Raw genomic sequence first — 24,982 nt, 5'->3', positions numbered from 1 at the left:
GTCTTGCCCAAGAGCCAGGATGGAGGTCAAAGCCTAGGTTTGCTTCTGAGAAAGTCTAAGTGACAGCAGTCCTGGAGGCCAGTGATCCTGAAAACTTAGGAACTGAAACAGGATCCTGGCAAGAGGGCAAAGGCAAAGCCAAGCTCTGGGGGAGCGGGGGTGGGGTGGGGGGTGGAGGGGGTTTATGTCCTGATCTGGAGCCCACAGAGGGAACTTAGAGAGACTCGGAGGCTGCCTGCCACCTGCGTTGAAGCAGAAATCAGCAATGCTACTGGGGAGGGATCCACGGGGCCTGCAGAGGGCCTAGGGCAAGCAGTGGGAAAGCCTGGCCTCCCTCAGTGGGGGAGCCCCCTGGGGCCCAAGGGCTATGGCTTGTGTGAAGGTCTCACGGGGCAATGCCTCTGGCCTGGATTTGGGGCACAGCAGGGAGAGCTTTTCCAGGTGAGAAGAGGGAGGCTCAGAGGGGTTGGGTGACACATCATGGGGCCAGGATTTGAACCTGGCCAGGGCTGTCCTAGGTCTGGTAGCTGGGGGTTTGCAAGCATGGAGCCTGAAGTGTCCCCTGGAAGCATCTCGGGGCTGGCACAGGTGAGAGCAGAGGGGGGAAGTCAGATTTTGTTGGAGCCAAGTGACCTCTGGGCCGCAGAGCAAGGTCTAGCCTGGCTTGCAGGAGGGGCGAGTAGAGGCTGGGGTGTACCAGGACAGGGTCTGTGCTGCAGAAAGCCTCTTTCCAGGGCAGGTCCAGGCTCAGGTGCCAGAGGGGCAGAGCCTGCCCCTGCCTGAGGAGAGAGGGACCAAGCTGGGAAGTGGCCCAAACAAGGGCAGTTTCAGGCTCTGTGGGGCCTGGAGCTTATCCAGTTTGAGGTGACCAGAAATACAGAATTAGGAACATGGCTCAGAAGGAGCCTGGGCAAGTGAGAGGCCCTGAAGCTTAAGCTTCATTAACTTCACAGCCCAGCCAGACACCATAGACTGCATCCAGCAAAGTCAGTGGGTAGAGAGGACAGCAAGGGGTTAATGCCAGTATGAGAGTTTGGGTACAGAGAAGAGCAGCTAGGAAGACTTCATGGTGGTGGTGACGTCTCCACTGGGCCGCGGGAGGCAAGCCTTGGAGAAGTGGGTGTTCCAAGGTGGCCACACTGGGGCTGAGCCTGGCCCGGAGGAGGGCCTCTGAGGGCTGGAGCCCTGGCCTGAGGCCGCAGACATCAGACATGAGATGAGGCTGAGGCCAGTCTGGGGACTTGCCACTTTAATCAAGAATGACAGTGCACATAGGGCCTGGTCCTGCTCTCCCCATCCCACTCTATCTCATCCACCCATTTCACATGAGGGCAAGTGACTGGCCCAAGGCCACACAGTCACTGGCAGAGCTGGGACTAAAACCCATGTTATGTCACCCCCTGCCCTGGGAGTTTTCTCTCACCCACCCCCTTCTTATAAACCAGCTGCTGTGTTGTTGGCAAAACCTCAAAAACTCTTTGGGTAGGACCCCTCACCACCCCAACCAAGACTCTCATTCAGCTCGGAGACAGACCCTTCCAAGGAGTGTCCCACTCTGGCCAGGCCCCCAGCCCTTCCTTCCCTATGCTTCTGGACCAAACCCTCCAGCTCTGGTTCTGGGCACCCAGGAGCCCTCCCGGCTGCGGATCCCTCTTCTCTGTCTCCATCGATGCCCCTCCTCCCACCTCCAGCTCTAACCCCAATTGTCCTTATGTGAATTGCTCTGGGGACACCACCCTCTGTCCTGGGTGCGCTGCTCAACCAAACAGACCCCTCCTGGCACAGGCCCCGCTGCCACCTGCTCGGGCCGCCAGGCACCCAGGCAGGAGTCACAGTAGCTCAAGCCCCTGTGAATTCACATCTGCTTCAGGGGTTCCTCTGGGTTGCTGGACACCCTCTGCCATGTCCTGATCAGTACTTAGTTCTGCCCTCTACCCCACCCAGGCCACCCACCGCACAGACCCACACAGGGTCCTCTTTCGATATGGAGGGTAGGTGCCTGGCTCCCTCCAAGCTGAGGCCTCAGGACCTCGTTCCACCCCCAGTCTCGCCTCTCTTCATTCACCCTGAAACCCACTGACCACCCCCTTTTCCTGACACACCCTCTTACTGGCCTTGGTGGCCCCTACCCCTGGTTTTCTCTTTGCCTTTGGCTTTTCCTTCTCCTCTGTCTTCTTTGGGGGCCTCGGGGCCTCTTCCCCAGCCTTAAAGTTCGTGTTTCCTTCTGTACGTCCCTCCTCTAGTGACTGCTAAGCCTCCTGCCCCTTCTCTCTGTCCCCAGGGCCACCAGGGCCTCACCCCAAGAGCCCCCTTGTGGTCCTGCTGGCCTCGCTGCTGCCCCTCACCCGCCCTCCATCCTGCCTGGAGTCACTTGAATGTGTGTGGGATTATGCTTTCCCTGCTGAAGATCTTCTAGTGGCTTCTCTCAGGCTCAGATCCAAACCCTTGCCCTGGCTGAAGAGGTCCCGCCAGCCCTGCTGCTTTTGTCTGGAACACTCTGGCTCTGGCTCTGTCCTCCCTCCGAGCCCAGGCGCACTTCTGAGTCACCCTGTGGGGCCAGGCTCCTCCGCACCTCCCCGGGGCCCAGCTCAGGGCCCAGCGGCCATCAGAGCCTGCGGCGGGAGGAAGCACAGGGGAGCACAGCCTCTGACACCCAGCAGGGGTGCAGGATGTTTGGGTCAGGGCGGCCCTCAGCCTTGGCATGCTGCCTGTCTCTACTGTAGCAGCTGCTCATCCATGCACCCTCTCCCCATTTCACAGATGGGAAAACTGAGCTGTCCAAGGTCACACACAGGCCAGGAAATGGCCGTGTATGTGGGGCCCGGGAGGCAAGCCCATGAGTGTATGTTCATACACCTGCCTTTTTCCCTGTGGGGGTGTGTGGGGGGCGAGCAGGGATGTGGAGGAAGAGGAGAGAGCAGAAGGGGAGGAAGGTGAGAGAGGAGAGGGAGGAGGGTACCACCCCAGAAACCATTCCACCAACACACCCACATTCCTGGGAATAAATTGCACATTTGGAATCATTTTCCTGGAAGGAAAAAAAAAAAACCTGCCTAAAATATATTTTCTTTCTCACCTCATCCTGTGGCTAGAGCAGCCTAGCTGGATGCTGCCCAAGAAGGGGGTAGGGGAGTGCGAACTGGAGCCTGGAGTTTGAGAAAACAGACTGAGGGTTGGGAGAGATTCCCTCTTCCACGAGCCTGGGTCCCTCTTTTCGAGTGTCACTGTCTTTCAGATATTTAACAGGTCTTGTTGTTGCGGACTTTCAAGATTCTTCCAGAGGAGCCTTCAAACCCTCAAGCTGCATTTGCTTGTTGAATCGAGCCCCTGCAGTGCGCCGGGCACAGGTGGAGGCACTGAGGGAGCTGACCTGAAGGGCGGGAGGCAGGCAGGGAGCGAGCGGCTGCGTTGGAGCTGGGCAGGTGCCTGCTCTGGACCTCGCCACCGAATGGCCCGAGAGGCCACTGCCCTCGGCCGGGCCTGAGGCTCCTCCTCCGTAAGTGGTTGGGATCTGGGGAGCCAAACTTAATTCCCAGCACCCTGTGGGTGGCCCTGTGAGCCCTGGCAGGGCACAGGCAGAGAGAGGAGCAGGGAGGGACTCTGGCTCACCAGCTCTGCGGAGAGGCCCGGGGGACTCTGGAGTCCAACCCGGGCTCTGCCACTTCCTAACATTGGGCCCCTTCCCTCCAAGGAAGGAACGGGAATGGCCACTCCCTCCTCACAGGGTTGGGAGAGAAGTAAGCAAGCTAAGGGGCCAGTCCTGCTCCCCCACCCTGCTCCCTGCACAGGGCAGGAGCTACAGAAATCAGGTGGCCTCCATTTCTAAGTCTTGCCCTGCCTGGGTCACCCCCGGCCTGAGACGGGTGGGCTGGGCCCCCCGCCCCACTAGAACTGAGAGACAGGCTTTAGGCACCTCTAGAGAGCTGTGAGACCCCTGGACCAGGGTGGCTGCAGCCCCCTGGGAGTCCTGCTGATGGGTGGCTGGTGGAGTGAGGGTGGGGTGGGCATGGACAGAAACAGGGGCTCGGAGTCCTTCACAGACGGGAGGGCAGGGTGGCCTCATAAGCCAGGGCAGTCCTCGTCGACTAGCCAATTTTTGTACTGTGTATTCGTTATCTATGGCTGCATGGATATGAGTGATTTAAGTCTAAATATGATGGCTTAAAACAACATTTATTATCTCACACAGTTTCTGTAGGTCAGGAATTCGGGAGCAACTTAGATGGGTGGTTCTGATTTGGTCCCTAAGGAGGTGGCAGTCAGGATGTCAGCCAGGGATGCAGTCATCGGAAGGCTTGCTGGGAGCTGAAGGCTCGGCTTCCAAGCTGGCAGGTGTGACTGGCTCACAGCAGAGACCTCAGTTCCTCACCCTGTGGGCCTTTCTGCAGGGCTGCTTGAGTGCCCGCTAGACATGGCAAGGTGATCCCAGAGAGAGCCAGCTGGAAGCAGTGGCCTCTGAAGTCACCCACCACCATTTCCACAGTAACCTACTGTTTCCACAGCAGCCCCATCCGTGTGGAGGGGACTGTGCCCGAGAGAACACCAGAAGGAACAACCATGTTGGAGACTGGCTACCACGGGAGGGGGTAATTCAGAGCACCCACTTTCGCGATTAAAATTGTCCCAGTTTGGAGGATAAATTAAATGGTTACCCCAGTGAAACTTCCACGGGCTCCAACATAGCAGGGAAAACTCAGGTGACAATGATAATATTAACAACTCCTATTTATAGCTTATTGTGTGCCCATCCCTGTGCCAAGCGCTTCTAGTACATTCTCTCCATTAGTCCTCACACCGACCTGGTGGAGCAGGGCTACTGTCACCTCCATTTTGCCTGTGAGGAAACGGAGGCATGAGGGCAAGTGCCCTAGAAAGGTCACAGCATAGGGCCAGGCGGAGCTGGCATTTGGAACCAGGCAGTTGCCAGTCACCAAGAGGTGTCAGTTACTTGAAAGCTTGTTGCCTAAGCCAGGGATGTGGCCCCAGGAAGAGGCAGCAGGGCCTCAGGTTTCATCAACAGAGGCATGGGCCTGCCCTTCTCAGCTCCAATCACCTGAGTGCATTCCAGCCCTGTGAGGGCAGCTGGGACTACTATTCCATGTGACCAGTGGAGAAATTGAGGCCCAGAGAGGTCAGGGATTTGTCAGAGGTCACACAGGGAATCACAAAGGCAAAGCTATGGCCTCTGAGCCAGAACCATGACCACACCATCCCCCCAAAAGCAGAGGGAGGGACTAGCCTGATGCCCACGGGAAGCTGGGGGCAGGGGGTGTTGGATGGTGGGAAACAAGGGGGTAAGCTTAGTCTCGAGGCTGCTGCCAGGCCTCCGGTCCCTGGGGTGGGGGGACTCCTAACTCGGCTCCTGGGCTCCTCATGCCAGGGGAAAGCCAACCCAGTCCTTAGAACTCCGGAATCCTTAGGCTTCCGTAATGTTTTCTTTGGGCAGCAACGCCCTCGTGTGGCTATATCTAGTAACTACATTAAGTCACAGGCTTCCTCCTTCAAAAGAATGCTTCACTCCCGTGTTTTGCCTTTCTCCTGCAACCCAACTCCAGGCCTCAAAAAAAGACATTCTTGGGGCTGAAGGGAGGTGGCAATAACAAGATGGCATGGATGGAGTGCTAAATCTGGAATTGGGAAGCCTCAGATTATGAGCCTTACTTGATTACTGACTCACTGTGTGGTCTGGCTAATTTCCTCTCACTGGGTCTCGAGCTCATCTGTATAATGCGCTGAAGTCATCTACCCTACACCTCACTCCCTAAAGCTTTCATGAGGATCAAAGGAATCATGAATGCAGAAGTGCTCTGTAAACTGCAAAGCACTGTGCCCGTGTAAAGGATTATTATGGAAACTGAGGAATCCATGTTGGAGGGACAAAGAGAGATCAGGAATGCAGGTAAGTAGTTGGTGGCAACCTCGGACATTGCATCCTTGAGGCCAACTTGGTGGCAGCGGGGAATGGCAGCCAGACAAATGAGGGGTGGACACGAGCCCAGAGTTCAGCCTGCTCTGTGCAACTCATTTCGGCAGAGGGCTACAAGGTCGGCATAATACCACGTTCCTCACAGGGCTGTGGTGAGGAATGAGAGAACATGCAAAAAACATCTCTTGGGTGTCTGGCACATAATACGCTCACGATAAGTGACATCAGAAACACTTCTTGTTCTGTTCATGGACAAGTGATTTTTTAAAAGGAAAAAAATGACCTACCATTAATTGGATCAATTAGATATATGAGCCAGGTACTGTGCTAAATGACCTAATTTCATTTAATCTTCACAATGAACCTTTGATACAGGTACTATTATTTTCTCCATTTTGCAGAGGAAACTGGGCCTCAGAAAGATCTCTCAGGTAATAAAATGCAATTGGGATTAAACCTCACAATTGTCTCACTCAAAAGCTTGCATGTTCCTGAGGCCTCAAATCGGGCTTGAAATAAGGGGTGGAGAGTGGTGGTGGAAGTAATCACATTTCCAACCTGGTTCCTTGCTTTGCTGCCACTTAAACACACATACATACACAAAAAATGAGACATTTCACTAAATACTGAGAGAGTAATAGGAGAGAAAAAAACCTGAGTACAAAATACAAATATTCCAGGGAGGAGAAAACCAACATGTGATTCCCAATATGTGCCAGACGTGACTACAGCCCCATCTTATAGAAGGGGAAACTGGGTCTCACACAGGATAAATCACTTTCCCAAGGTCACAAAGACAGGAGGCAAATGGGAGAAACAAATCCAAGCTGCCAAGCCTTTGAACTTTGCACTTGAGCAGAGTGCCTCTGCAAGGATCTAGTACAACTGGAACTTTCACAGCCAGAACTTCCCATGACATGATGGGAGAACCACTTCACAGACATATGTGTATATGCAGACATATGTATATACATGGACATATACATATAACCAATTTCCAGCAAAGAACTTGGTTAAAGATGAAGTGAATTAACTTGCCCAAGGGCACACAGGAAGTGGTGGAGCCCATGCTTGAGCCCAGGTCCATCTGAATCTAGAGTCCTGACAGTCAAGCCTTTCAGTCAGTCAGTTCCCAGTGCCTCCCGCAGGCTTCCTCACAGCTTCCTGCTGTCTCTGGAAAGCCAGTGCTGGCTACTGCAGTGGGACAATGCTGGGGAAGGACCTGATTACCACTGCAGAAGCAAAACCAGGCCCTGGACTTGAAACCTGCGCTATCTCAGCTTCCTTTTCCTCCCTTTATTCCCCAACTACAAGGCCTGCAATTGACCATCCTTTACCCTTGAGATGGGACCATGTTAAGCTCCCTCTCCAGCCATGCTGAGGTGCCACTTCCAGGCCACGGGCTGGTATGGACTCTCATCTGCCCTTCCCAGACCGAGGCCTCCCTGGCTGAGACCATCCTGTGGCTGCCAACACTGACTGTTTTTGCAAAGCTGCTTCTGGAGCAAAGGTGATAGGGAAAGGAAAGTGGACAACCTCAGGCACAGACATCAGGTGCCTTAACTGAACTAGAACCTCTTGTACTAAAAGCTGGAGGAGGTTCCCCACTTGAGGTAAGAAAAGTAAGTTAGGATCCTGGGACAGTGTGAGCCAGCGTCACTATGTGGGCATGGACTGGAGAGGTGAGGACAGGAGCAGCCCAAACAGAAGGGGGAGGAAGGGAAGCTCAGACCACACAGCAATCCAGACACATTACTTACTGCTTCACCTTGAAAAATCAGATGCACCCTAGCACTTCGCTCGGCCGGGAGACATTTATATTTCACTGGATTCTAATCTAATCCCCAGGGATCAGAAACAAATGCTGCAGAGGCCACAGAAGTTAAGAGCAAATGAATAAAGAGCACCAGTAAAGAATGGGTCAAAGAACGCAGGCTTTTTGAGGAGGGCAGATGCTCCTTGTGATCGGTGCATAAGACCCAGGGAGGTGAATATTCTGATTTCTCCAGAGAAGTTAGAAATTTGGATCTCTGCATCGAATTTCCTGATTTTAAAATTACCGTACAGGCTAAATCAAACACTTTTGGGTCAAAATTTTTACACCCATCAGTTTTATACACCTGCCCTACCACCCTCACCGCCCACCCCCCACGTTCCCAAAGCAAAAACAACAAACAGAAAACAAAAACAGAAAGAGAAGCACAAGCAAGGTAAGGGCTATACTGGGGCACTATATTGAGGGGAAAGGGGGTTAAAATAAAGCACAAACCCAGATTCCAAAGTTCTGTATTTTTCAAAATAAAGATCACACATTGTTTAGAGACAATCTACACAAAAGTTACAAAAAATAGTTGCCCAGGCATAAGCATACACAGGTTTGTTAATTATACACATATGGTTACAAGTGTGCTTGCAAAAAAGTTCATTGGAAATATACACAAGGCTCTGGAAATGTACACCGTGTAGTGTTACAATTCTATATTCAAACAAGGAAAATTGACAGTATGTTACATTCACTTACAAGTAGACAAAATGCAAAATACAGTTCATTTTCTGTACAAAAAAAGAAGGGCAATTCACACTTTACAAGGTGAGAGGGGCTCTGATTGTAAGGAAAGCTAAGGGCAGGGCTGAACTTTTGCACGTCCTTTTGACTGTCACAAAATAAGCAAAACATTACTTTTTAAGGATTAAAAAAAAACACTAGTGTGAACTGAATCATCTTGAATAACATTTAGAAAGGATTTCGCTACTGTTTGACTAGGTGACAAATAAAACCAAGCTATTTTTTTTTCTTTTTAAACATTAACTAGGCTGTATAAAGAACATTTATTCCTTCAAAAGAAAAAAAAATTTACTTCTGGTTGAAATTACAATTTACAATATACAACACTCTATCTACGACCATAAAAGGTTTGAATATACACTGAATGCACAGGGCTGGCTAACTCTCTTCTTACCAAAAACGTGTTTATGTTGATTCAAACTTCTCCACATTTACATTACAGGTATACAAATGTACAATTGTACAATCAAAAGTATGTTCGACTACTAGGGTACATTATAGATACAGATTAGACATCAAAACAAGAAAATACTACAAATTTGTATATATGCAAAGTCTACACCAAGTATACACTATATATTTATAGAAGCAAGACCAAAAGCAGAGTTGGATATTTTTTTTCTCATGCTAAATAATCAGATTTTGCCTTTCAATATTAACAGAAAAAAATCCAGTAGGCAGTAAACATTACACCCGCCGGCCTTCAAAGACATTCTGGGTGCATACGTCTCCTCCTCAAAAAACAGACTACATTATCTTCTTTTCTCATAATATAGTCTCCAAAAAAGCAATTTTAGACGCTTCATAAACTTAATGTCATAAACTGAAGTTTTAGCAACTCTGAAACATTTTTCATTATATATATATATATATTTATTTATTTATTTATTTTTATAAACAGTGTTAAATGCCAGTTTGGGGTCATTTAACCAAAATTCAAACTTCTCAGGTTTTTTTGTTTCATTTTTGTTTTTTACTAAAATGAGAGGAGAAGAGCTATTTGCAAAACTTGCCGGCAAGGCAAATGAGTTAAAAACATTTTTTTCTTTGTTTTTTTTTTTTAAAACTTTTTTTTGTTAAATCAACCACCCTGAAAGTTTCCACATGTGGAATATAGGTACAACAATGAACAAAATATGTGGCCTCCCATGTACATTGGTTACCTATGTACAAGTATCCTATACACCAGTAAAACAGCAGGGCAATTAGTCAATTAAAAAAAATAATTAGTACATGTTGTGAGTAATAAAATTAAACAAATTTACAAAGGTTTTTCCACGTGTGGATTTGATTCCTTTTTTGGAGGGGGGTAATCCTGGAACAACCACTTATCCATTTCAGATTCTACACTAAAACATTTCTGGTTGCTGGTTGGATTCGCCAGTGGGCCAGTAAGGTCAGTGGGAAAGGGAGAGAAGGGGGCACTGCCTCAGATAATACCATTAGGGGGGCCACAGATGGGTCCTAAGTCAACGCCATTCTTCATGTAGTACTTCTCCAGCTTGGCCAGGATGTGCTTGCCATAGGTGTACTTGCGAAGAGTTGCGATGTGGGGCCGGATCTGGGGAGAAAGGACAGTTTGTGTCACGCAGGCCTGAAAACAGACCTAGGCAAGCTACCAGGGTGCCCCCAGACCCAGCAGCGTGTGCACAGCACACGCACACATATACCAAGTCACCTGAGTTCTCTTAGCTGTTGTGGTCCAGCAGATGAGCAGAGTAGCGCCCATCCTGACCTGTGATGCAGGATGTGAGGGCTCTGGAGGCTGGACAGCCATGGGCCACTCCCAGGACAGTATTGGGAAGAAGCGTATCCTGAGCAACTGACAAACTGCATCATCCATGACCCACCAACAGCACAGCACTTCCCTGGAGGCACATGCACACATCCCTCAGGCTCTGAGCAAGGAACAGGGGATTTATTTTAGGGCACCATGAGGCCTGAGTTCGCCACCTGGCCCTGTTTCCCTAATTCACAGTGGATCATAAAAAACTAATGACTACAATAAAAAGTAACGTTATAACCTGGGCACTGTTCATTTAATCCTCATAATTATCCTTAAGCATGCAGCAAATGTGATTATTATCCCCATTTTACAGGGGAAAGAAAGGAAGGCAAGAGTGGTTTAGTTACTCATCCAAGGTCAAACAGCTACTAAGGAATAACACAGGTATTTGAGCCCAAGCTGTCTGACTCCTCCAGAAATTCTTCTCCCTACTGTGCTCTCATAGCACTGCCCACAAAGCCAGTGTCATCTTTCACCCTCTCCTACTCAAGTTCTTGCTCACCTTGAGAAGCATTCTCTTCTGTTCTCCTCTCCCTGGGGTGATCCACTTTAAGAGGTCCTGTGCACCCCAGACAACTCAAGGGGTGCTTCCTCTAGAACTACCTTGCCTTCTCAGTAAGCTCGAGGAGATTGGTAGTTATAGTACATAACACTGCATTTGGAATTATATATTTAACCGTCAGATTTTCCACATTGACAGTGAAGGACCATGTCTTATTAGCCTGTTTCCCCACCAATACTTGGACTTGCATGCTCAAACACATCGGACACACGAATCAGGGAGCAGGTAGGTAGATGGATGCTCTATTCTGGGAGCTCCACAAAGGCAGCACTTTTGTCTGTTTAGCTGTGTCCCCAAAGAAAGGAAGGGTCAAGTATATCTAGATACCACTTCTGCATTCCACATAGGACACAGACCCACATCATACACCACATTCCCACCTAAGATCCAATATGGGAAGCTGACTGATAAAAAAAAGTCCTTGGTTCTACTCTAGAGCTGTGTGACCCAGACAACTTGTCTAACCTCCCTAAATTCATTTACAAAAAAGGATGTAATGCTGCACTTTCATTAGGTTGAACTGAGGACTATGTAATTGGCTAATGTTTGTCATTAGAACTAAAGGTTCCAGGTGCCCATCTTTGACTTGTGATAGTTCCCCTTTCAGAAACTAAGTGAAATTCAATTAATTCACCTCTTTAACCCTGTGACTGGCTGACTGATGAGTCAAGTCACTTAACCTTTATACCACTCTTCTTCCAGGAGAAAGAAAACACACACACACACACACCTAGCAAACCAAACACACACACACACACACAGATGTTGCTGAACTCCATCTTTATTTCATTTAATGTAAAGTGAAGTATAATCAACCTGCTTCTCTCCCCGTGTTTCCTCTCTCTGAAAAGGGCACCACCTAGTGGTGAAAAAGCTGAAAACCTAAGAAGGATTCTGGGATTCTGCCCCTTCTCTCAACTCCATTAATCAACCAACTAAAAAGCCCTATCAACTCTAATTCCCAATGCTCTTCACTTCCAAGCCATCACCATTTCTTGGCTTAACTATTTTAACAGACTCCAATCTAGTCTGACTCCCTCATCTCCTGCTACCTCCCCTCCTCCAAATTTCAAGGCCCATTCATCAGCCAGAACAATTTTTTTGAAATGTAAATCTGATTTTGTTACCACAGTCCTGCCCTACCCAACTTCATTTTTTTTGTCTCCTGCTGCTAAACCTTTACATATCTGTTTCTCTCTGCCTGGAAAGGTCCTGGACTCTATTCAAATGTCACTCCCTTGAAGAGCCTTCTCTATACACCCACAAAATAAAAAGCATCCTGCCACATTCTCTCACACCCTCCCCAATATTTCCTCAGCATTACTGTAACTATTGTGCATAATACTGCCATGTTCACAAATACAGCACAGCTGAGAGGAGGGCCTGGTATAGAGAATGTCCTTAGTGAGCATTTGTTAAATGAACGAATGGACATCCCTCAAACTGCTGCATGTCTCCAACATTCCTTCTGTCTTCACCAACATCTTAACTTCCATATCTATGAGTCTCACAGCTTTAAGGACTTTGGATTCTCCCAGCCTTCAACTGCCAGCCCCAATTCCAGTGTGGGTTTTTTAATTTTGTTTCTAATTGCAAGTAGGTGCCTTGTCTGGCTCAGAACTTGAGTTCATAACAAAGATTCTCATTATCGAACTTTGTTCTCAGTGAGGGCAAGTGGGTCATCATTGCCAGACAATGGCCACCTCCTCAGGTGGGAAGGGCTGACTGAGCTCAGTACCCAAAAGCTGAGGGTTCAGATCAGAAGCACCCCAAGGCTTGCAGCGCTGACTGGCACAAACACAGCTGCAAGCATACCCTGCCTGTGGGTTTGTTTTACTTCCTGGGCCCTGGGGTGTGTGTGTGGGCCCAGCTGGACCTGCTCTGTGATGATTCCTGAGGCTGTGGGCCTCTACAGGTATTTTCTGTGTGTCAATTCCCCACTCACAGCACCTAAGAGTTCAGATATCTGTTCCTTTATTCTCCTGCCTAACTTCTCTTTAGCCCTGACTTCTGCGAAATTTTCCCTTGAAGACTCTGAGCAGCGTTACAAATCTCTCATGTGTGCTTCCACAGCATACTACGTGCTCACCACAGTTTCTCGTTGGTGCCCCCACCACATTGTATTGTTTATGGGTAGGGTTCAGGTCTCAGCCAGCTCTGTGAACCCTTGTCTGGCACAGAGTGGGTATCAGGTCACTAAGTGGCTGACTGGTGGAGTGGAGAGCCCACTGGGGGACTTCTTTTGTTTTAAGTAAATGGTGGTGAATAAGAGGGAAGAGGGAAAAAAGGAAATAAGGCAAGCAGGTTAATTTGTTGCACTGATAAGCTGGTCTCCCAGAGCACAAGATCTGAGGACTAGAAACATGGACTAAAGATCAGGGAAATACCTCACAATTACTGGGAGTGAGAGTATTTCACATCAGTAGATTACTGAAAGAGGAGGGGACAATGGACACTCTTTGTATAAAAGGAAAAAGGGATACAGCACGAGACATAGTCCAGTGACAAACGCCCCCAAAACAAGCAAGATGCTACCCTCCTTTGTGTTTCAGAAATGTGAAGAGCCCAAGGCCTGGTGCACTTTCTGCCCAGCCTGGCCTACCTTATGCATGACAATCTTTCGCTGGGCTGGCTCTGCCACATCAATCATCTTCTGGACCACGTAGTTGGCGTACTGGTCCTTCATCATGGTGTATAAGGCACTGTGGGAACCGTCGTTCATGGTGCACACCTCATCAATGAGCACGGCGCGCTCTGTGCGTGAGGCATGAGTAACACACTTCTCCACAACATTGCTGTAAGGAAACAAATCTGGAGGTAACTCTTAAAGAGAGGGCCCTCTTAGGCTGTGGCTTGTCAGGTCTCTGCCCTGCCCTCAGGATCGGCAGTGAGAGGCAACCAACATTTCTGGAAGATTAATTCACCAACTGTTTGGCTCTATGAGATTCTCCATCATTGCCATCTGCGGAGTCCGATTTGAATTAAAGCTAGGACTAGGGCATGGAGGATATCTGACCTAACCCTCTAATTTAGTAAGTAAGGGAAAGGAACTCATATAAATTAAGGGACTTACACAAGCTTCACACAACTGGTTAGCAATTATTATATCAATATTTAATCATTCCAACACTTACAACAAAATCTATTAATCTTGCTGTCACCTCTGTGAGTTTATTAGGGCCAGGGACAAATCTTACTTAAGTCTAGATCCCTAGTGCCAAGCACAGAGCTTGGCTCTTAGTAGAGGCTCTGGAGAGTTACCACATGAAGGGAATTAAAACCAGCCAGGACCATGGCACTCATTCAGGCACCTCAGGCTGCCCCACTATGTGTCTAAGAAAAAGAACCCTACAGGTCTGTCACTATTTCAAAACACTTAACAAATATATATCATCTTGGGAAAGGAGAAAAGGAATGTGGCTATATTAAATCAGAGTTTTCTATAGTTCTTAGGGAGTTGTGGAGGCTGACTAAATTATACACAGCCATGCTAATAGATACTTGCCATCCTAGAGTGGTTACTCACTAACATTTGGTTTTACAAGACTACACTACTTTGTATCTGGGGCTACGAAGAAGTTGCGTGCTTTAAAGAACAATACATGTTATTTGTATTATTTTATGTGTATCACTAGAGCCAAGTTAACCTGGCAGATAGAACATTCAGTGGATGAATGGGCAAGCGGGTAGATGAAGGCATGGTAAAAAGTTCAAGCTTGGAGGAAGAGCTGACTGGAACCCTCAAATAGAAAAGGAAATTTCCAATGATGTAGAAGGAACTACATACATCTCTATGAAAACCTATCATAAAGGTGAATAGCTCTAATTGTTAAAAATTCTTCCTTACATACCCAAGCAAAATACACTTTCCTGAAACTTCTACCCATTAATCTTAATTTTGCCTTCAGGGACTGGAAAAGAACACATATACCTACCCTGGCAGTATGTGAAGGGCAAGGACAGTGCCTGATTTGGGAGTCAACTCCTTCCCAAGGCCAGTCCTTTGGATATTTGAATAATAATCAAAAAAAGGCATAACCAGAATAATTCTCACTTTCATAAGTCTTCAAACCTGATGGGGTATTGTTCCAAGGAGCTCATAAAGGAACCCTTCAGTTTTATCTGTTTTACACATTGGGCTTATGCCTATGCTTTCATGTGGAGAATGTAACTGCAGATATGCTGGAAATAGCAAGAGCACTAGAATTAGAAGTAGACCCTGAAGATGTGACTGAATTGCTGCAATCTCATGCTAAAACTTTGTTGAGGAAATGTTTTTTATGGATGAGCAAAGAAAAATTTCTTGAGATGGAACCTACCCCGGTGAAGATGTTGTGAACATTGTTGAAATGACAGCAAACGACTTGGAATTTTACATAAACTTAGTTGATAAAGCAGTGGCAGGGTTTGAGAGGACTGACTCCAATTCTGAAAGAAGTTCTACCGTGGGTAAAATGCTATCAAACAGCATCTCATGCTACAGAGAAATTGTTCATGAAAGGAAGAGTCTATGCAGCAAACTTCATTTTTCACTTATTTTAAGCAATTGCCACAGCCACCCCATCCTTCAAGGACCACAATCCTGATCAGTCAGCAGCCATCAATATCAAGGCAAGACCCTCCACCAGAAAAAAGATCATACCTTGCTGAAAGCTCAGTTGGTGGTTAGCATTTTCTAGCAGTAACGTATTTTTTCATTAAAGACATAATGCTATTGCACACATAACAGACTGAAGTATAGTGTAAAACATCAATTCATGTGACTTGTTTTATTGTGGTGGTCTGAAACCAAACCCACAATATCTCTGAAGTATGCCTGTATACCAAATCTGGTGAACTACTAACCAAATCTAATTAAAGTCTCTGTTCTCTGATACAGTGATGTGAAAAAATTTAAATTTTTCCCCAACTTTATTCCATAGTATTGTGCGATTCTAGCATAGGCTGAAGGTATGACACTATGGAAATGAACCTCCCTGGAGCCACTGGCTTCTCTTCTCTCTTAGGGAGTTAAGATATTGCTGAGTTGGTTCAGTGATCATGAAACGCCAGCCACTATGTCCAAATGCTCAAGCAAAGAACTCATTCATCACTTTTTAGGACTCACTGGCTGGGTTGTACCTTCATCCACTGTTTCTCAAGCACTCCAGGTCAGCCTCCCCTACAAAGTGGACAGAATTAGAACAGGACAAACTGGGTTGGGAACTGCATGCTTGTTCTTGTGGGTGGAGAACTCAATGCTCAAAACTAACCTGCCTTCCAAGAAAGCAAGCAGGAAGATCACCTAACACCACGGGATGCCACTTGGCCAAAGGCTTCCTACTTAATACATGATCAATATAGTTTTAGTCTTTAAGTTTATTCTAGTGTTTTTGAAACTGCACTTCCCACAACCCACGTGTGGGTAGTAAAATCAATTTAGTAATTTGCGACCAGGTTTATTTTTTAAAATGAAACAGAAAATAGAAAATATCACAATGAATCACAGGCAGTATTGTTTCAGTTATGTATTTGTGCATGTAAGGAAGTCAACAAATGTAAAATTTATTTTGTACTCTGGCTCATCATCAAAAATGTCTGAAAGTCACTTATCTATTGCATGGCTTACTTCTATTGATCTATTTTCAAGTTCACACTCTTTCTTTTGTCATCTCTAATTTGTTAAGACCATACAGTGAATTTTTACTGACAATCTTGTATTTTTCAATTCTAGAACTGCTCTATTTTGTTCTTTTTATAATTTCTAGTTCTCTAATGACATTTCCCATGTTTTCATTCACTATAATCATATTTTTCTTTGCATCCCTGAGAATAATTAAAATAAAATAGCTACTTTTCTGCTAATTCCAACATCTGGGTTGGGCTTTATTTTATTACTTTTTTTTTTTTTTGAGTATAGTTACATTTTCCTATTATCTAGATATCATGACTAATACACTGGAGAAACATGGAATTCTGTTAAGTTCCTCCAAAAAAGTTTTTTTTTTTCTTCTTTCTAAAATGCAGTTGACTTGGATGAACTAAAACTGCAAACTTCTCCCATGCAGTAAGCAGCAGCTAGAATCTCAGTTCAATTCTTTTAGTCCTAGTTGTGCTGCTGTGAATTTACTCCGTGACAATGCAGCTCAGCAATCAGCCAGACATTTGGGAAGTTTAACTTTAGGACTCCCCTTTTCTGGCTATCTTCCTTTCCCATTGCCGTAGCTGCCCCAAATTCCACCCTCTGGTTCCGCAAGCCAGTAATAATGGGTATTGTCTATCCCAGTTTTAGTTGCCCAGAATGGAGCACACTGGTACATATGTTCAGGCTAAAAAATCATTTAAAATGGGAAATTTCTCAAGTGCAGTTCCAGTCTTCCAAGTGTCAACCACCTGTCCCCTCCAGAAACTACCTGCTTTTGGTCACTTACCAGTGCCTTTAGGTAGTTATTTTTATATTTTGTTCAGAGTTTATAGTGGCTCCCTGTAGAAAAGTTGGTTCCAAAGGAGCAACTTGGTCAAAACTACTGTAATACTAATTAAGAATTAATTAATACTTATACCATATTCAACAGTGAGAAATTAAATACAACTTAACAAGGGAATAAACAGGAGAATACAAGGAAGAGAGCCAGAGATTCTGACTGCTGCTTCCCTGGTCCTGGCAACTGTCCAAAAGAAGCAACATGAGGTCTTGTGAGATGACCCTGATATGGTTAGGCTACTGAGACATTAGGTCCATGGGTCCCCTCATTTCTTTTCTCTGTTTTCCATACCGCAATATTATAAGATTTCACAAATCAAAAATGAACATTTTAAAGACATTAAGTCTGCATGAATTACACCTGCTTTGCAATTTATCATAAAATCCAGGGGAGAAAATATTCCAAAATATATGTTATGTGTGTAGTAGGCGACAGAGTCTCCTCAGAAGGACCACACCATCAACCCCATGGTAGGGCCACAAGCAGATGCCATATCCCAGGGCCATCAAGTTCTCCAATCTCTGCTGGTTATAAGTTACCTAAACCACCTCTCACAACCTGAGAATAACTAGTACATTTTACTCTTGTCCTAGTATAATACAAAGACTGGAAAAGAGATTCTAAAGTGTACTAAGGTCTCTGTTTATTCAGGCACCAAAGAGGAAAGTGAGTAAAAAACAATTCATGATTCCAAACAAGTAAATGAAATATCCAGTTTACCAAAGTGCAAAACTTAAAACTTAAATTCATTAGAAACATATTCACCAGATTTCAAAGTGGTCAACTTTGGGAGGAGGAGCCCACTAAGGGAATTCTTCTTCTTCTTTTTTTTTTTTTCAGTAGAACTACTTGACATTTTAAACTATGTAATACTTCAAGAAAAACAGACATTTAAAAAAGATAAGAATGACAATTCATTCCTTTCTAACACTATCTGAAATACCATTTAATTCAAAACACGTACCTTGCAAATTTATGCTGACTCAATACAAGTACATTGCCTCGGATTTCTGCTACAATTTTGCTTTTATCTTCTGGGCGCCCATGCTCCAATACATGCTGGATTACGTAATTCCCATATTGATCCTATTTGAGATACAACAATGAAATAATGAAACAATGAAAGCTAGTTCTAAGGATTACCTAAGTCCTTACACCTAATCAACACCTATCCTCCCTATAGGAAAATGATAGTTTATCTGAATACTAATGAACACAAAAGAACTTAAAAAAAGAACTGAAAAAGGAATGTACAAATGGCACACTGAGCCTATATATAACAAAGAAAAATTGGAAACCTGTATGTCCAACACAAGACACATCTAATTAAATAACCTCAAAAGCATACAACAGATGTACACAGTCATCTAAAGTAAAAATACTTAATGAGAGAATAAGTGTGAGTAAGTAGGGAGAGAGGCAAAATGTCTGTTTCTAAGTTGCAAAAAATAAAAAGCCTAGAAACAATACGTGGAAGAAAAAAAAATGCCAATGCCAAATATGTTTGCCTTGGAATGGCAGAATTATGAGTAATTTATTCTATATTGTTGCTACTTTGTGCACTTTCAAAGTTTTCTATAATGAATATTTAATATGTTGATATTCTCACACATCCAAATAAAACAAAAACAAATAATCAAGAAAAATTGCTTCAATATAACATATCAAATGTAGGTGTTCAAATGGTTAGTAGGACGTGGAGGAAATTTTTGTGGCAGAAACAGAGAAACAGAGAAGGTCTCGAAGCTAGAAAGAAGAAATCAACTAACCCTATTAATTCATCTGACGATAATGAAATTGAGACCCCGAGAAAGAGTAATGCTATTTCATGATGGAGATCTGGAATCCAGACCCAGAACCCATGGACTTCCAAATCCAAGGCTCTATTCATTACCCATATTCACATTCTACAAACCAGGATCTTGCAAGTGAAAACTTGCCCCAAAGAGTCAAAGGACATTTAAAGACATTAACATCAAACTTCTTCTGGAACAGATATCTATGTTAATCACACACATATGATAGCTCGGGGCCTGCACAAGACCATGTTTGCAATTACTCCACTGGCAACTCCTGCTACCTGTACAAGTTGCTCCGTGTGCTGGTGAAGCTCCTCTAAAATAGGGAGTGTCTGGTCAGGGAGACAGTGCTCCAGGATCCTCTGAATCACTCGGCAGCCATAGGGATGTGTAGACAAAGCATATACCTAAGGCACACAAACACAAGTAAGCAAGTTACAAATGACAACTGCCACTTTCCATGCTTCGGTGTTAAATGTTTATATCCATTAACCCACTGATCTTCACAATGACTCCAAGGCATAATTTTGATTATTCTCAGTCACACATGAGAAAACTGAAGGTCCTCGAGTTTAAATAACATGCTGATAGTCGTACAGATAGTGACAAGAGCCAGAATTTTATTTCCTGGTCTGACTCATAAGTCCAAATTTTAAATATGACATTTAGGTTCTTTCTTACAAACAACAAGGGGTGTGTGTGTGTGTGTGTGTGTGTGTGTAAACCAACTTAACTATTTTCGGAATTCACAGATGAGAATAAATTCAGACCCAAAAAGGACTTTTCCAAAAAATCTGGAGAACGGAGAATTAGTCAAGGTCACAATAGACAAGCTTAGTTAAGAGTCCAGAATGTCAATCAACAGCCTCTCCAAAGGGTAGGGTTGAAAACAGAAAAGGAAAGGGCTGTGATCAAATTCTGAATGCTTCCATATAACTACACCAATGACACTGCAATGTTCTCAATTTAATTAAGGTGCTTTCCATCAATAAACAAGAAAAGCTTCCTTTCTTATTTTGTCTGAGGCACAGGCTTTAGATCTAAACCACTCAATCCTGATTCTGTCCCTTCCTAGCTGAGTGGCATGGCGCAACTTGCACCTCAAATTTCTTATCAAGAATAATAATGATTTTTTTAAAAAGGGCAATAACAGTAGTTACATTTACTGATTACATGCCAAGTGTCAGTCACAGTACTAAGTGCTTTATGTATGGTTTTATAAATGTAGCTTTAAACAATATGATTGTGTACTTGGTTCTGCTCAATTTTAGACTAACTTATTTCACTCAACATTACGTGTCTAATATTCACTTACAATATTGTGGGTTTCTGTAGTTTATTCTGTATAGCTGTATGGTATAACATTGGCTGAGTATATGAGATTTATTTTTTATCCATTCCTCTCTAGGTGGACATCAGGATTGTTTACTCTCTTCTGATTACAGGAACAAGGGTGCTCTAAACATGATTATATGTACCATGAGACATACGCAAACATTTCTCTAGGTATATATCTAGGCTAGGAGTTTATACCTACATTGGGTAACAGGAAACATAGCATAAATGTTTAACTTTGAAACATGATACTGAATTATTTTCCAAAATGGTTACACCAATATATATACCCACCAGTAGCCCAGCACTTAGCAATAATGGGGGGTAAGGGGCGAGGGTGGTGGTCTATCATTTGTAGCTTTCTTTTTTCAGATGTCTACTGGCAATTTGTGTTTCTTCTTTGAGATGTCTATTTGTGTTGCTAGGCCATTTTTATATTAGTTGGTATTGTCTCTTTGATTACAGGAGTTCTTTACGTATTCTGGTTGTCAATTTTTTGGCACTTTCTTGTAAATATTCTCTTCCATTTGGTGGCTTAATCTTTTCACTTTATTGTAGTTTTAAAGTAAACACATTTACTCCTTTTTTCAGTAACTCAGGAACTTCCAATGACCCCCTGGGTTATTGTCTGTAATCTATTACCATTGCCTTAAGTGAGCAAACCCCAAAACCTAAAGAACTCTAAAATTCCATTTTGACATGGGCTTAGCACTTCGATTTGGCTTACATATGATTACACCTAAAATTTTACTTAGTTTTTCCCTTTTCTAAAAAAGGACCAATTTCACACACCCAAACATATGTGTTTTATTCTCTTGCATCACCAAGCTTAGGAGAGTGTTTGGACATTGCTTTTGGAAAAAGAAATGAACAACTGTGGCCAATTCAGAAGCAATTCTGGAAAAACCATAGCATCAGAAAATATCAACTCTGCTTGGAAGTTGCTTTTACTATACAGGTGAGTAAGAGAAATAAGGTGTATTTGGTGATGTGGTCACTTAACAATTCAAACCAACTTGATTAAAAAAAAAAAAGTCAAACAAGAAGCACTTTATTTTAAAGACAATATTTATACATGCATGATCCTGAACATTAGTTCCGCAAATTAACAGAATTTTAAAATGTGATTAAAAACTTTTAAATATCAATTATTTAGATAGATAATACCCAAAGGAAAAAAAATTTCTTCAAATATGACATTTATTCTTAAAACGATGAAAGTAGTAATACTTTAAAAAAAAAACTTTGATGACAGTCTCTCAGTCGAATAAGAGCATACATCTGCTCTAACAATGGGAAGAAAACCCACAGGCAGTTAAGGGAAGAGACTTGGGGGAAGACATGCTAGGAACTTGAGAGCACTGTACAGGACTAACATTTACTGCAGTTTAAAATACATTAAGCACCTTGAAAGCACTCCACAAATCCTATCCTGCTCTCTGCTCAAAATGGAAACTACCATTAATTCGTTTCCCGTACTTCTTTCCTAAGTCACTTACCTGCCCCTTAAATGCATCGATGATAAACTGCAGAGATTGGGGCTGCACACATTCAATGCATTTCTGAACCACATGATTGCCATTTTGGTCTTTCACACACTTCAGGACGTGGCCATCTAGCTCTCGAACCATCTCATTCTATTGGAAACACAAAGAAAGAAAGCACCACCAGAATCACAGCAAGCAAACATCTGGATAGTTAATGTTCTCCTTACTAAAAACAAAACTACTGGGCAGAGAATCCAATGATAATGAAACTGGGACAACTTGGCTGTGGCACTGTGACAATCCAACAAAAAATGAGGATTTGAGTTTTTCCAGATGTTAGCAAATGTCCTTTAACAGTGCCTTGTCCAAAAAAGGTCCCATTTAATTTTAAAAAGACCACTTGAAGCTTTAAAAAAAGATAGACATTTTCAAATGGATGGGAACTTACATCAGCTACACTGTATTAGAGAATTTCACATATAATGCATTATGTTTTTATTACAACAACCCTGTAAGGTATGTATTATTAACAATGACAGTAGTAGGTAATTCTTATCTAGAGCTGATTCTGGCTAGGCTAACTTGTAGTGCTTAACGTGCTTTAACTCACTGAATCCTGATAACAAATCTATGCATTGGACACTGTTATAGATGGGAAAACCAAAGCACAAACAAATTAAATGACCTGTTCAAAACCACAGACTGCATTGCCAAGATTCAAACCTAAGAAATATGGCTCCAGTGGCTGAGCTCAAAATCTGTGAATTACGTATTATCCCATTCCTTCTCTCCTCCCATAAATTATGAAGAAATTCAGACTGAGACGGGTTAAGTAACTTGTTTAAGGCCACATACAGAAAGTGACTGAATCTAGCCCTAGTCTATGACTCCAACAACTATGGTCTTTCTACCAGGCCACAGTGGCTGCAAAGCCAGCAGGAACAGTTTGCTCTGTTGTTGTTTTTTTTTTTTAAGTATACAAACTCAGGAGTACAGAGGAAAGCCAGACACTTAGTGAGGGGGAGGGGGGACAGGGAGAGGGAGAAGGAGAGAGAGAGGGAGAGAGGGAGGGAGTGTTTATGTGTGTATAGAGAATGGGAGAGGTGACAAGTGTACAGAGAGACACTGGGGTTTGATTGGGGTCCTTTCCCAAACTTCCTGCCTCTGTACCTAGGCACCATAAAGCTGGATGCCTAAACCATGGCTGTGAACTTGTACCTGCTGTCCAATTTCCTTGCTGCCTCTAATCTCTGCATATTAGCTCCATTGTGCTGACTCCATATTTATGGTAAAAGAATATAAGCCAGTTTAAATTGGTTATGTTTATGAATGCAAAATAAACCCCGGCGATGTTGATTACATCAAAGCAACCAAGATATCATCTTAGTAAAGAAATTCAAGATGATAATGCCAGGAACTAAACAAGCAAAAGGTAAGAGACTCAGGAAAGTTTCCTAAAGCAACCAATCAAATGTCAGAAAAGAATAATTTATTTTGGAAATATTATTATGTGAATGACGAGTAGAACCTTCATATGTAATCAAAATGAAGGGGAAGTGGCTTCTGAATATTTCCTTGAGCCAAAGGATGTAAAAATTCCAGGGATGATTTAATTTCACCTAAAATAATGAGTTTATCCAGAAGATAGACGGAAATATAGTACAGAAAAGAAAAATAGCTTGGAGGAAATGGAAGGGAGGTAAAAAGCTACCATGATGCAGCCATCCAATTAGAAAATAGAAAACAGCAAAATTTGAAAAGGTGGAAACAAAATCAACAAGTTACATTACTCCTGGGAGAAGGCAAAGATTATGAATATACCTGGAAAGCTGTCATACTTCTATCTCCTTTCAACAAGTAGGCATTTATGGTCAAGAAAAAGGAAGACACTTCCACGTTCAAAAAGAATAAGAAAATTAAACAGGGAAGATTCAATCCCCATGAAAAATTCCAGGGATAACTAAAACTAACGTGAACATTAGGAGAAAACTAAAGAGCTTCACACCTGGCTATAATTACTTGCACACAACACTATCTAATCACTGCTGAATCACCAGTACTGAATAAATGAACTTTTAACTGCTCTCTGTCTCCAACATTCCTTTTGCTTATCCAGCATCTTAACTTCCATATCTATGAGTGTCACAGCTTTAAGGACTTTGGACTCTCCCAGGCTTCAACTGCCAGCCCCAATTCCAGTGCAGGTTTTTTCATTTTGTTTCTAATTGCAAGTAGGTGCCTTGTCTGGCTCAGAACTTGAGTCCACAACAAAGATTCTCATTATCGAACTTTGTTCTCAGTGAGGGCAAGTGGGTCATCATTGCCAGACAATGGCCACCTCCTCAGGTGGGAAGGGCTGACTGAGCTCAGTACCCAAAAGCTGAGGGTTCAGATCAGAAGCACCCCAAGGCTTGCAGCGCTGACTGGCACAAACACAGCTGCAAGCATACCCTGCCTGTGGGTTTGTTTTGCTTCCTGAGCCCTGGGGTGTGTGTGTGGGCCCAGCTGGACCTGCTCTGTGACGATTCCTGAGGCTGTGGGCCTCTACAGGTATTTTCTGTGTGTCAATTCCCCACTCACAGCACCTAAGAGTTCAGATATCTGTTCCTTTTCTCCTGCCTAATCCCTCTTTAGCCCTGACTTCTCCCGTGAAGTCTTCCCTCAAAGACTCTGTGCAGCATTACAAGTCTCTCATGTGTGCTTCCACAGCATACTATGTGCTCACCACGGTTTCTCATTGATGCCCCCACCTTGCTGTATTCTTTGTGGGTAGGCATCCAGTCTCAGTCAACTCTGTGAGCCCATGTCTGGCACACAGTGGGTATCAGGCAATGTGCTAAGTGAGATACTGCAAAGCACACATTGGTGGAATGAATGAATTAGGAGAAGAGAGTGAAGAAAAATGGCAGGTGTCTTGGATGAAAGAAAATGACAACTTAATAGCATTTTACCTGCACCAATTCTTGGCAAACAAACAAAAAACCTCCCTATAAAACTGCACCTACTAAAGGCCAAGTTCTGATCAAAGAGAGCATTGTTGAAAGCCACTGCTTTTAA

The 24,982-nt window shown here is 44.1% G+C and overlaps 1 protein-coding gene and 2 non-coding genes across 20 annotated transcripts in view; all 3 read right to left on the bottom strand.

Annotated features, from left to right (window-relative positions):
* Positions 1–8,196: 8,196 nt before the first annotated feature.
* The window catches only part of PUM1 (pumilio RNA binding family member 1), a 140,721-nt gene continuing 123,935 nt past the window's right edge, over positions 8,197–24,982 (bottom strand). For 16 of the 18 annotated variants that reach the window (XM_037827911.1, XM_037827914.1, XM_037827919.1 and 13 more), the window contains 5 exons: positions 21,938–22,075; positions 19,385–19,510; positions 18,269–18,390; positions 13,443–13,635; positions 9,916–10,053 (listed from right to left, as the gene is read on the bottom strand). In XM_037827911.1, coding sequence (XP_037683839.1) covers positions 9,922–10,053; positions 13,443–13,635; positions 18,269–18,390; positions 19,385–19,510; positions 21,938–22,075 — 711 coding nt within the window. In that variant the 3' untranslated portion in view covers positions 9,916–9,921. Of the gene's footprint in view, positions 10,054–13,442; positions 13,636–18,268; positions 18,391–19,384; positions 19,511–21,937; positions 22,076–24,982 lie in introns of all 18 variants that reach the window. The other 2 variants (XM_037827929.1, XM_037827912.1) reach the window with 1 other exon arrangement.
* LOC119528346 lies at positions 12,449–12,533 on the bottom strand. The gene has a single exon (XR_005215652.1). It is a non-coding gene; the product is annotated as a small nucleolar RNA SNORD103/SNORD85 (small nucleolar RNA).
* On the bottom strand, positions 24,169–24,253 carry LOC119528347. The gene has a single exon (XR_005215653.1). It is a non-coding gene; the product is annotated as a small nucleolar RNA SNORD103/SNORD85 (small nucleolar RNA).

Source organism: Choloepus didactylus, chromosome 2, assembly GCF_015220235.1.
Source record: "Choloepus didactylus isolate mChoDid1 chromosome 2, mChoDid1.pri, whole genome shotgun sequence".
Lineage (NCBI taxonomy): Eukaryota > Metazoa > Chordata > Mammalia > Pilosa > Megalonychidae > Choloepus > Choloepus didactylus.
Note: the sequence above shows the minus strand (reverse complement) of the source record. Positions and strands in the feature narration are given on the sequence as shown.